General features: G+C 46.5%; 1 protein-coding gene and 1 long non-coding RNA gene across 2 annotated transcripts in view; both read right to left on the bottom strand.

Moving 5' to 3' along the window:
- Window positions 1-13285, bottom strand: part of LOC309872844 — an 802828-nt gene that overhangs the window by 323203 nt on the left and 466340 nt on the right. The window lies entirely within an intron of this gene.
- The window catches only part of RAB43 (RAB43, member RAS oncogene family), a 35219-nt gene that overhangs the window by 4126 nt on the left and 17808 nt on the right, over window positions 1-13285 (bottom strand). The window contains exon 2 of the mRNA XM_082747705.1: window positions 2056-2239. Coding sequence (XP_082603831.1) covers window positions 2056-2239 — 184 coding nt within the window. The remainder of the gene's footprint in view (window positions 1-2055; window positions 2240-13285) is intronic.

Raw genomic sequence — 13285 nt, 5'->3', positions numbered from 1 at the left:
TTTTTTTTTTTTTTAAGAAAACAAACAAACAAAAAAGACCTTGTTAAATTTTAAAGCGCTTATTTTAACCTTCCATCCCTCATTTTTTTTTTCTTCTCTCCTTTTTCTTTTTGCCGGAGGCTCACGTACTTTATTGCTTCCTCTTAACAAGTAGGAGCAGGAGAGTTTGGTGCACAGAACGTGGTACTTCAGAGATGCGAGGAACTTCGGCTCCCCTTCCCTAGCTGTGTGACCCTCAGGTAAGTCATTCCATTCCTGAGAGTTGGTTTCCCCATCTCTGATGCCACCTTCAGCGAGGGAGGGGGACTGATGGTACACGGAGCAGGAAAACAGCTGGCACTCACCAGGCACACCCTATGTGGCCATGTTAACAAGGAGATCAAGCATTGCCAGGTCTGTTCTTTGCTAACATTTTGTTATGCTTATTATCTATTCTCTCCTATTTTCCTTTGGAACTCTCTCATTCACTGTAAGATCGTGGTTTTCAATTATTTTGCTTTTCTGCACACCTCTGGCTTCTCCTACAAGCTATCAGACGTTTCATTATGTTCCCCAAAATCTGGTCAACTGCCCCTTGACCCAATTTCTAGAAGAATTCTTTTACATCTCTAAATGGTTGACTTTTGTAATGTGACTATATGGGGAGTACCAAACAAACAAACAAAAATAGAGAACCATCTAGAAAGATCTAAACTTTTTTTTGTAGCCTGAAATGATGCAGTAACCGATTTCAGTGTGGGGAGCTTATCTGGATCCTGCTTTCAATAAACCGGAAAAAAAAAGTACACGTGATATTTAGGAGCAATGATAAATCTGAATGCCGATCAGCTACTGGATTGTATTATGAAAATATCAATATTTTTCAGATGTGAAAATGGGATTGTTGTCAGGTACTATTTAAGTGTTTGTATCTTATATTGATTCATGCTGGAATATTTACAGGTGAAATAGTTAACGGTGCTGGGATTCACCCCAAAGCAAGACAAGGGAGGGGAAGAGATAAGGGTAAAGGAGAAACTGGCCATGGAGTTGCGCAGAGCTGAAGCCAGGGGTTGGGTATTCGGGTTTCACTGCACTATTCTATTTTTTATATTTGTATAAAACACCTCTAGGACAGGATGTTTTACTTTAAGTGTTCTGGATAAAAGGGAAGTGTAAGGCCAGGTAAGGAGAACTCCACTCCGGCCTGGGGAGTCCAGCTCGGCCAAGCGCTCCCCCATCCCAGGTCAGGCAGGCTAAGTAGAACCAAGCACCACCCTTTCCCCAGATGGAGTGATGGTGAGGCCCCATCTGAACAACCTCATCTTGGAAGAAATCAGCCTGACAGCTGGAATGAGAATCCCAGGGACCACACAAATGGTCCAAAGCTTCTTGGGCTCAGGTCTGGGAAGGTGATTTAGGAGGGAAAGGGAAAATGGCAGTAAGAGCAACAGTGGTTCTCAAAGTGGGGTCCCTCGGGCACAAACATGGCACCGCCTGGAAACCTATGAGAAATGCACATTCAAGGGCCTGGCATTCATGTTTTCACAAACTGCAAAGTGATCAGGAAGCACAGAGATGGTTGAGAAGCCTTGCTCTGCAGCGCAGTGTGACCGAATGATGATTGGCAGAGCTCAGTCACCGAATGATGATTGGCAGAGCTCAGACTGCCTATTCATGAGCTCACAGGCTGCATGGACTGGGATAAATTACTTCACTTTTTTGAGCCTCAGCTCCAGCCCCTGACAAACAAGGAGTTGCCGGGGTTACAGGAACTAAATCCAATGACACCAGTGAAGCTTTAACCAGTGTTACCCACCGTGGAGATACATGGTAACTGCAAAGCGAACATTAGCTCCCTGTCTTCCTCCAATTCCAATTTTGAATATAAGCATGAGAATTTGGAAGATCACTGTTCAAGTTCTGGCTTCCTTCCTGCCTGGCTGAGTTCAGCCTCTCTCTGTGCTCCATGTGCTCTTTATTTAAAAAGGAGAAAGAGACGAGGACAGACAGAGAGACAAGATCCGCGGTCCTGAGGAACCCTCCTGCACCTGCCTGTTCCCTGCCCCAGCTCACCAATCAGCAGCTGCACGATGTTCGAGCCTGCATACTTCCTCACATCCTCGATCCAGTGAGGTACTGACAGAAAGGAGCTCCTCTTGGTAATGTCGTAAGCAAGGATGGCCCCATTGGCACTGCGGTAGTAGCTCTGGGTGATGGTGCGGAATCGCTCCTGGCCAGCTGTGTCCCAGATCTGCAGCTAAAGAAACAGGGGGCGTCCCGTGAACCTGGTGGTGTGACCACACACAGGGGATAGGGAGGGCACTTCCTACAGACCCATGCCCAAAGCGCTGGACCCACACCTTGGTAGGAATCATGCAAGAGGGGCTAGAAGGTGGACAGAGAGAGAAGGGACTTCTGAGCCCTTAGGAAACAACCCAGTGGCCCAACTTTTGGGGGACACAAGGATGCAGAGGGAAGGTGGGGAGCCCTCATCTCTGCTCTCTAGAGTCCCCAGGGAGAGGTAGTAAGGGGTCATTCTGCACTGTAGTAGGAAGTACATATAACCCAGGGTCCTCTGTGTGCCTTTCTCCCCTATACACCGGGCTCACTCCTGGGAACAATGAACCTGAGGAGCTCCATCAGCTCATGGTTCCTTCCAGGTGGGCTATGATGCTGGCTGAGTGTGCACATCCTGTGCCTTCCCCTCTCTGAGCCTGTAAATGCACCACTATACCCAGCCGTGTGGAAAGTTCCTCCAGCATTAGGGTTCTCTACTTCTGCCTCAGTGATGCCCACGAAGATGGCTCACAACCTGGTGGTTGAGGGGGCCTGGACTGTGGCAGTGAGGGCCCAGGGGGAAGCAGTGGATAGTGTCCTCCTACTGGGCCTTGACTACCAGCTGGCCCAGCTTGGCCAAAGGCAAGAAACTTAGGGTCTTTCCTTGCCATGTCTTCACTTAGCAAACATCCATTGGTGCCCATTGCCAAGCCCTCCTGGACACTGGCCATGGAGGAGAGGTGCCCATAGTAGGAACTCCCCTGGTTTCTGCAGAAGCAGCAGCCTGGCATGACAGACGCCAAATAGGGTAGGGGCAGGGGATGCAAGTGGAGCAGACCTGGACCTCCACTGTGCCCAGGCTGGGTAGAGATCATCAGCTCTATGCCCAGAAGAGATGGGCTGTTGGGGGCCATCAGAGTGGGCAGATGCCAGGGCCCTTGGGTGCTCAGGGTTTGTCTTCTATGCTCCACAAATCACAGGTTCTTGGGGCTCTCTGAAGGTGAACATGAGCCTTTGATCTCCACCGAGCTGTGGGTCCATCCATCCTCCTTCACGGGCACAGGCACTGTAGGGGCCTCTTTATCTAGTTCACAAGGTATGGGAGGCCTCTTCATCTGTCCAGGATAGGGAAAAAACCAGAGGCCTCAGACAGTTCCTGAGGCCAGGGCTGTGGAGGGGACTGCCTCTTCCCTAGGCGCCACCGACAGAAGTTTAAGAGTTAACAAACTCTGGGCCACAACATGCCCAGTGGAACCCTCCAGTCCTGAGAGCTCCTATTTACTCCTCAACTATAAAAGGCTCCAAGGAAACCAGGTGTCTGCTAGCTCACGCATGGGGTGAAACCTGGAATCCAGATGACCAAGAAACCCATCTCCACACCCCAGAGGAGAGCACGTAAGAGAGGCCAAACAAACACAGAAGAAAAGTGACTTGGACCAAATAAAAACTACACTGAGGCCAAGTTTTGTTTACCAAAGACAAACACCAGTATTTTTAGAGATAGGAAAAGATTGTAAAACAATAACAGAATACTATTTCTTAAAAACAACAACAAAACAGTTGAGGGAGTGTTCAGAAAAAGAAACAGAGGGGCATCTGGCTGGCTCAGTTTGAAGAGCATGCAACTCTTGATCTTAGGTTGTGGGTTTAAGTCCCATAGGGATGTAGAAATTACTTAAAGATACAATCTTAAAAAAAAAAAAAATTAAAAAAAAAAAAGATACAATCTTAAAAAACAACAAAAAAAGAGCTTTTGATAATTCAAAATAGAACATCAATGGAAAATGCAACCTAAGAGTTGGAACATAAAGTTGAAGAAATCCCGCCAAAATAAAGAAATACAAAGAGATGGAACAGAGAGGGGAAAAAATTGTAGAGCAAGCCTAGGAGGTCCAATATGGGAATAGTAAGCATTTCAAAAGAAAAGAATGGTAAAATCAAGGGGAGGAAATCAAAGAGAAACCTTGAGAAAACTTCCTCTGGGTTGAAAGAGCCCACAAAGCACCCACACAATGGAGGAAAACAAACCTCACAAAACACACCATATGGGAATTCCACAACAGTGGGGAAGGGGAAAAGGTCCTAAAAGCTTCCAGAGAGGAAAAAAATAAGAAAAAAACAGGTTTTAACATTAAAGTTTGATAAAATCCACATGGCATTAGATACTCAATGAAAAAATGCCTCAAATTAGGAGAGAAAATGATTTCCAACCTAGAATTCTCTACCCAATTAATCATCAGTCAAGTGTAATGGTTTACTAAACAACATTTTCAGATATAGGGGCCTCAAAAAATTTATCTTCCTGCCACACTTTCTCAGGAAGCCACTGACAGTTCCTCTAACTAAAGAAATCAACTGAAAAGAAGAAGATGTGGGATTCCCCAAAACAGAGAATTCAACTCAAAGGAGAGGCATAGGGAACCCCAGGATGGTGGTTGAGGGAGATCCCAAGACAACAGCCGAGCAGCAAGCCTGGGCAACAACCCGTCTGCAGCAGGCCACCGGGCTCCAGGCACAGCTCTCAGCTCTGGCAGAGTAATTACTGGCAGCTGAGCCCTCCCTCCGCAAACAACCACTAGACTGAGAAAAATATGGGAGGTTGCTGTTTTCAAAATGTAAACAACAAGCAGCAGGAGACAATAATCCTGAAAGACGCAAAACTTTTAAATTGCGTCTCCCATCACCATGACTCTCTACCCGGGGATGGCTTCCTGACTGCCAGACAGTGGGCTAGAATCCAAGCAAAGCAGCCTGGTCCCACGTGGCCAGGAGGCAAACAGATTCTGGAGCAGCTGATGGGACTGGAATGAGAAGTGAAGCAGGAGTGGGAAAGCTGAAAGTCTGGGTGTGGTGTGGGAGTCTTTGGTGAGTCCTTTCCTGAGGGATCCATGCACACGGTGGGACTACCAGAATTTTACCAGAGAGTGACTCCTGCCAGATTGAGAAAAGACCAGAGATAGAGGCTAAGCAGTGCTAAGGGAATGCTGGTTCTAATCCAGTCATGATGAAGAGGCTTCCCTAGCACCTCGATCAAAGTAACCCAGGTAGTAACCGGAGACATCAGAAAGGCTTTCACCTATGAGTGAAGACCATGACCAGACAAAGGCCTCCAGATACCTGCCCTAACAAAGCCTAAAACCAAGCACCAACACGAGTTTCAGGTTTGGAGGCTGACTTCTGTCAAGACAGAGAGGCTAGAGAAACATCCTTGGACTTCTACCTATCTGCCCTAACAAAACATAAAAGCAAGGCTACACAGGTTCAAGGTGTTTGGACAGCAAACTGAATTGACTATTAGGTCATGAATCAATGGGGGTGCTTGGGTGGCAGATAAATGAAATCATACTACTGCAAGGTGAGCTACACTTGTGAGGTGTCAGAGGTGAAGTGAGAAATGATAAGTGTTAAGAGTCAGTTGTAACATATGAAGTTATACAAAACTGATTCTAAAGAGACTTTGTAAGTTAGTCCTATCAGCTAATAAGAGAAATAGAAGGTCAATAGAGGAAATACAGTAGTATTCTTAAAATAAATAAATAAATAAATAAATCAACTAAACCAAAAGGAAGGAGGAAAGGAATAAGAAATAGAAGAGGGAAAGAGAAAAGGAAGAGCAAATGGTAGATTTAAACTCAAACAGATCAGTAATTACATTAAATATAAATGGATTAAACACTCCGAATAAAAGCCACAGCTTGTCAGACTGGAAAAAAGGCAAGACTACATGCCATCTCCCTTAAATATAAGGACACAAATAGGTAGCCCCCCCCCAAAAAAAATATATATACACTCACAAAGTACATGTTAAAAATAAGCATAAGAAAGTATGACTCAAGTTATAGGAATATGAAAATAGGCTTCCGAACAAAGAATTACAAGAGATAAAGAGAATTTTGTAATGTAAGAGGCAATTATCAGAAAAGACATAATGATACCAAATATGTATCTACCTAACTGTAGAGTTTTAAATTTCATGAAGTTAGAACTGACATAACTAAAGGGAGAAACAAATCCATATTCGTAGTTGGAGATTTTATTACCTCTTTCTCAGAAATTGATACAGTTGGTAGACCGCCCCCCCCCCAAAATCAGTGTGGATAAAGAATATCTAAACAACACTATCACTCAAAGTGACATTTCCAAAACATTAAACCCAATACTGCAGAACCGCACATTTTTTTTCAAGTGGATCTAAATATTCAACAAGGTAAACCATACATATGCTGGGCCTCAAAAGTCTCAATAAATTTCAAATGGCTGAATTCTTAGACTATTACTCTAATCACACACCCACACCCCACCCCCAACACACACATGCAAAACTAAAATAGAAATCAAGAAAGTTCTGAGAGATTTCTTCAAGAAGACAGAACTGAGAGGTGCCTGAGCCATGGGGGTTTTGAACCAATCAGGCTTACTAACCGACTTTCAGACAGTTAAGTGTCTGACTTCGGCTTAGGTCATGATCTCCCGTCCTGGGATAGGGCTGTGTCAGGCTCCCTGCTCAGTGGAGAGTCTAATTCTCTTTCTACCTCTCCCTCTGCCCCTTCCCCCACTCATGGTGTCTCTCTCTCTCTCTCAAATAAATAAATAAAATCTTTTAAAAAACCAAAAACAAAAACAGAAGACGGATCTGAGAAAAGGCCATACATTGAGAGGCAAGGTATACAATACACTGGACAGATAGGGAGGAAAGGTGTATCAATTAGGATCCCCCCTAACTGGGGAGATGAATTAATGGTAAATACATAGACACCTAAGCAAAACAAACATGATTACTACTTCCAGGAAAAACTGGTGACCATGGTAAATGAAAAATAATGGCAGTGCACCACATGGCTTAGCAGTGAACAGCACTTACTAATCATAAGGTATTCACTCACCCATTTTGGTAAGAACTTACTAGAAACCTACTATGCATTCCAGATACTGGAGTGGAGATACCAAGGCTGACAAAACAGATGCAAATTCCTATCCTCAAGCTTATAGTCTGGTGCAGGAGACAAATGCTAAGTAAGATCAGAAGTAATAAGGATCTATAGTTATTAAAAAAACATACATATTTATACCTACATATATAATATAAATTAAAATACTTATTACAAAATAAATAACAAAAATAATAAGTATGCTAGATAGTGAAAAGAGTGGAACAAATGAGCAGGGGAAGAAATTATAAAGCACAGTGAAGAATGAAGATTTAGGGCGCCTGGGTGGCTCAGTGGGTTAAGCCGCTGCCTTCGGCTCAGGTCATGATCTCAGGGTCCTGGGATCGGGTCCCGCATCGGACTCTCTGCTCAGCAGGGAGCTGCTTCCCCCTCTCTCTCTGCCTGCCTCTCCATCTACTTGTGATTTCTCTCTGTCAAATAAATAAATAAAATCTTTAAAAAAAAAAAAAAAAAAGAATGAAGATTTAGCCAGGACAGCCACAGAAGGCCTCATTGAGATAATCATTGGTAATGATCTGGAAAGGGGTGCCTGGTTGGCTCAGTCGGTGGTGTGTGAGTCTTGACCTTGGGGTCATAGGTTCAAGCCCCAGGCTGGGTGTAGAAATTACTTAAAAATAAAATCTTAAAAAAAAATAAATATACAGGGGTGCCTGGCTGGCACTGTCAGGAGAGTGTGCAACATTCGATCTCCGGGTGGTAAGATGGAGCCCTGTGCTGGGTGTAGAGATTACTAAAAAATAAACTTTAAAGAAATTCTCTTTTAAAAAAATAGGGGTGCTTGGGTGGCTCAGTTATTAGGTGTCTGTCTTCGGCTCAGGTCATGATCCCAGAGTCCTGGGATTGAGCCCCTCATTGGGCTCCCTGCTCAGTGGGAAGCCTGCTTCTCCCTCTCCCACTTCCCCTCCTTGTGTTCCCTCTCCCTCTCTTGCTGTGTCTCTCTCTGTCAAATAAATAAATTAAATCTTCAAATAAATAAATATAAGTAAATATGTGGAGGAAGTTAGCTAACTATGCAGATGTCTGGGAGACAAGCATTCCAGGAATAGAGTAGAACAAGTGCAAAGGCCCTGAGGCAGAGACAAAGCAAGCAAGAAGATTGGTGTGTTTGGAGCAGATTACAAAGGGAAAGAATAATAAGGGATGACAGAGAAATATCAAGGGGCCCAGATCACACAGCACCTTCTAGACCACAGTAAGAACTCTGGACTTTACTCTGAGTCAAAGTGGGAAGCCATGGGGGTTTTGAACCAATCAGGCTTACTTTTTAACAGAATCTCTCTGGTTGCTGTACTGAGAAGAGATCAAAAGAGTTCAAAGACAGAAATAAACCAATTAGGAGGCAATGGCCATAATCTGGGTAAAAGACAGTGGCTGGACCAGGGTGACAGGTAACAGTGGAGGAAGGGAGAAGTGAGCAAATTCAGAATACATTCTGGGAAGAGAGGTGAAAGGAATGTAATCATGATCTAATCACTGTTGCCACAAAGCTCTACTGGGAGGATGCAAAGTGTGTACGTGTGTGGTGGGGGCTGGGGCAGCACTGAGAGTTAGTTAACCATCACCTTCCAAAGTCAGAAGTCAACAAACTACGCCTTCAACTTGGGGGAAAGGGGGGTGGGTCACAATATAAGCAAAAGAAATAGAAAAATCCTATCAGCTGAAAAAGAACCCGAGGTGATTACCTGCCCTCCTACCGCTCCCCGACTAGGCTGCAGGTGGGGGTACCAGGAGACAGACATTTTTGTAACAAGCCTTGTTGAACCTAATGACTCTTTAAATCACACATACGTGTAACTCTGATAAAAATAAAAACTAAATTAAAAACCAACAAAATAGCTCCAGATTAAGGTATCTAGGTCAAGCAATTGGTGAAATCTGGGCAGCAATGGAGGAGATATTTCTGGAAAGTAGGTCCTTCCCATGACTGGTCATATTCTCATCCTACTCTCCCACATTAGAGAAAGGGAAGGAAAAGAACAGTGTCAGTGCTCCAGGGTCCAACAGGCCTGAGAGCATAAGCCAGCTCCCATCACTTTCCAGCATGGTGTCTCTGAGCTACAACTTAATTGAGTTTCTCATTGGTTTCAAAAAAAAAACAAAAAAGTACATCAGGGCCAAATGATAGATTCAGGGTGCATGGTACCTGACAGAGAAGGTGCTAGACAAATACATCCATTTAGGGGCACCTGGGTGGCTCAGTCCGTGTCTGTCTTCAGCTCAGGTCATGATCCTGGGGTCCTGGGATCAACCCCTGCATCAGGCTCCCTACTCAGCGGGGAGCCTACTTCTCCCTCTTGCTCTGCCTGGCGCTCCCCCTGCTTGTGCTCTTTCTTTCTATCAAATAGTTTTTTAAAAAAATCCATTTAACAATATTTATTGTGCTATTACAATTTTTGCCTAGTGTTTTAAATATAAGCAAAGGAGCTTTAATGCAAGGTAGAATATATAAAATGCCCAAAGAAAAATATATTGGCTGTGTGCATGGGCCAATTGACTTATTTGTCTGCTATGTACTGCGTTTCTGCCATGGGCCCCTCCTTGTTCCAGGAGCTGGGGAGACTGCAAACAAAACAGAGTTCACATCCCAGCGAAAGAAGACAGCAAGAAGAAAGCAAATAGGATCGTTGCAGAGAAGGATAATGAGCACTCTGCAGAAAATAAAGATAATAGGGAGAGACTGCCCGGGACAGGGGCCACCTAGGTGGTCCCAGAAGGTGACACTCGAGCTGAGGCCTAAGGATGAGAAGCCAGGCACAGGGACAGTGTTCAGGCAGAGGGAACAGTGTCACAGTGTCCAGAAGGACAAAGCTTGCCGTGTTGGAGATACAGAAAGAGCAGTGTGGCCAGACAGCAGTGAAGCAGGCACATGTTAGGAGATGCAGTCAGGGGCAGCTGAAGCCAGAATATGCAGGATCTTACAGGCCGACGTTGAGGGTGGATTTTATTTTTATGGCAATGGGAAGCCACTGGAGACTGTCTGAAGTGGGAAAATACGTATTAGAGGTCTCTTTTATCCCACCTCACATATCTTAGCAGCCCACCCTGAACTCCAGCCCACTGCAGGTAACAACCAGCCCACACAGTATAACGGCCTCAGTAACTTCGCTGCCTACCTTGGAGCCTCCCCAATTTCAAACCAGGAGACCTGCTGGAAACCACCAAGCATTTGTCCATTTGTGACCCAGAAGTAAGAAGGCCTTACCCATTTATGGATCAACCCTTGGCCAATGGGGAACAAGGCATGCCTGGCTGGAACAAGGCATGCCTGGCCAAATCAAGCCCTACTTGCCCATGGGAGGGACCAACCTGAGGATGCAGCCTTGTAGCATTTCCTTCCTCCTCTGTTTACTCTCTCTGGTACCCAGAACAAAGGAGCTGCACGTAAGCCCGTGTCTCAGGCTCTTGTTTTCCAGAGGGAACGCAGGCTGAGAAAAGAGGTGCTCTGACTGATGCTCATCAAGTGTCACCTGGGGTGCTGGGCAGAGCGGGGGTCCTACTCTGTTCAGTAAAAGAAGCTCAGTTTCCAGGCCCAGATGCCCTGTTCCAGAACAGGTGGGAGAAGCCAAGCCAGGTGAGGGCCTACTTTCCCAGCAGCCAAGCAAAGCTTCCCGTTAGGCAGGGTCCCAAGGGGGTCTGGGTGAAAAGTTTAATGAGTGCGATCAGCCGCCTTAGCTACTCAAGAGACAGGTGAGGACGGCCGCAGGCTCTTTTTCCCAGAAGCCGAAGCAGAAGCCACCTCATGGATGCTGTGGGGTCCTGAGGCAGCAGGCTGGGTCCCCATCGGAGCCTGCAGGCAGAGACCACCAGCCCAGTGCACATAGCAGAAGGGCAAACTCCCACCATGCCGTGACTGGCCAAGGCATCAGAGCCTCATGCTAAGCCCACGCCCATCTGTCTATATGTCTGTCTGCCTACTTCCCTGCTCCCCTTCTGTCCTCAGCAGGGGCCTGGGTGAGCAGCAATCATGGGCACCAAGTACTTTGCTGCTCCCTCCCCTCCACACCGGCTGTCACTGAGCCTCACACCACAACCGCCACTGCAGCCAGCCACAACCCTGCCCCAGGCTTCCGCCCACGCTGCGGTCCACTCTCCACATAGCAGCCTAGGTGAAGCCCCGAAAAACAGTGTTTTAAGTAGGATCTTGTTGCTCTTCAGAGCTCCACCCCGGAAAGGCCTAAATTTAGGACCTGCACAACCTGGACTTTATCTGCCTTCACGTAACTTCTCTTCAGCTGTACTTGCTCCTGGCCAGTCCCCTGAGCCCTCAGGGGTCTCTCTATAAAGACCCCCACCCTTGACATTCCCCTTCCTGAAGTGTTCTACTCCCAGATCAGCACATGATGGCTGCCTCCCTTCACTCCACCTGCTTTCAAGCACCAAGGGCACACACAGGTCTTTTGTGATCCTCCTTTCTTAAAAGAGCAGCCCATCCTGTCCCCTCATCCTGATTTACTTTTCTCCCTGGGCAGCCCTCACACACATGCACTTTTTTAAATGTTGCCAGCCCTTGGCTGCCTGGGTGGCTCAGTCGTTAAGCATCTGCCTTCCACTCAGGTTGTGATCCCAAGGGTCCTGGGATTGAGCCCCATGTCGGGCTCCCTGCTCAGCGGCAAGCCTGCTTCTCTGTCTCCCACTCCCCCTGCTTGTGTTCTCTCTCTGGCTCTTTTTCTCTCTGGCAAATAAATAAAGAAAGAAATATTGCCTGCTCTCTTTCATAGGAGTTTCACGATGGCAGGGCCTGACTAGCTGGCTTTCCACATATGCCCAGTACCCAGCATAGTGCCTGGCATGTTGAAACTGCTCGATTAATACAGGCTAAACAGGTGAGTACCCTTCTTGCCCTTAGAGCCTGTCCCCCTGCTCTGCCGGGTTTCCATCTAGCAGCTCGGGCTGCAGACCTTGGCTTAGGAAAGCAAAACATCCAGTGTCTGCAGTCTAACAAGACTGAGTATCTGACATCAGCCTGAAACCAATGACAGCATCTGCCAGGTGGAAACCGCCACCTCACCCACCAGAAGTTCTCGGCCAGCATGCTCACTTGACAAATAGGCAGGGACTTTGGACTATGGGCTATACCCCAGTCGGCCCTCCCCAACTCTCCCACTTGCCACCTGGCACGCCACCAGCCTCTCCTACCTTCCCCAAGCCAGGCCTTCTTATCTTACATTGGACGTCAGGGGAAATTTTCAGGGCTTCTGATGTCTGTAGTAAAGTTCAGAAGCATCTGCCGGGTATGGAAGGTAGGAGTGAGGCACAGGTAGAATGGAGAAGGACTCCTAGAACATTTATTTACACTCAGAAGAGGGGAGCTGCAGAGGTCAGTCAGGTAGGTTCAAATGGGTGGGGGTAGGGGTGGCTCCCCTCTTCTGTGGGCATTTCTAAGCTGTAAGGTCCTGGGTTTCGTTTGGGTCCTTCCTCTGCCCTGGTGATGGAAGGGCTTGGGCCCATGGATTGTTGCCTCAGTCTGAGAAGTATGATCTCAGGGTAAGAGATGAGGCCTGTTTTGTCTTCTAAGCCCCACAGTCAATGACTCCTTGTTTACACTGTCCCTCCGAGTCCCTAAACCCGTGATGGCATATTCTTGTCTTTATCTTCCTTTCCTAGGAGAGATTGCATTCATCTTGATCTTTCGTGAACTCCTACCTAACCTTCAAGACCCTAGTTCAAAAGTCACCTGGTCAGGAGAACTTTCCCTGACACACAGGCCCAAGCCTCGCCCAGGGCAGAATTCACTTCTTGCCCTCCTGCTCCCTAGCATCTGTGTTCTTTCCTCTGTAACAGCACACACTGCAGAGTAGGGTCAACATTTAACTCAAGTGTCCCAAACTGAGGTGCCTTTGGGGGCCAGGCAAAAAACATAAAATGCAGCAAGACAACAGAAAAGCTTATCCGACCTAAAGCAAATCCAATTAAAAACAAAGCTGCAAATGACCATTCTGCAATGACCAAAAAAGAGGGGTTTTTTTTTAGTGGGACTGGCCTAAGACTGTCTTCTTGGTTTGTAAGTCTCTCTTGCTCTCAAGAATGGGCTCTTGAGGGGAGAGACCCCATCTTACTCCTTTATGCCACCAGCAACC

The sequence above is a fragment of the Mustela nivalis genome (assembly GCF_964662115.1).
Source record: "Mustela nivalis genome assembly, chromosome: 1".
NCBI classification, from domain to species: domain Eukaryota; kingdom Metazoa; phylum Chordata; class Mammalia; order Carnivora; family Mustelidae; genus Mustela; species Mustela nivalis.
This window is presented reverse-complemented; position numbering and strand designations above follow the sequence as displayed.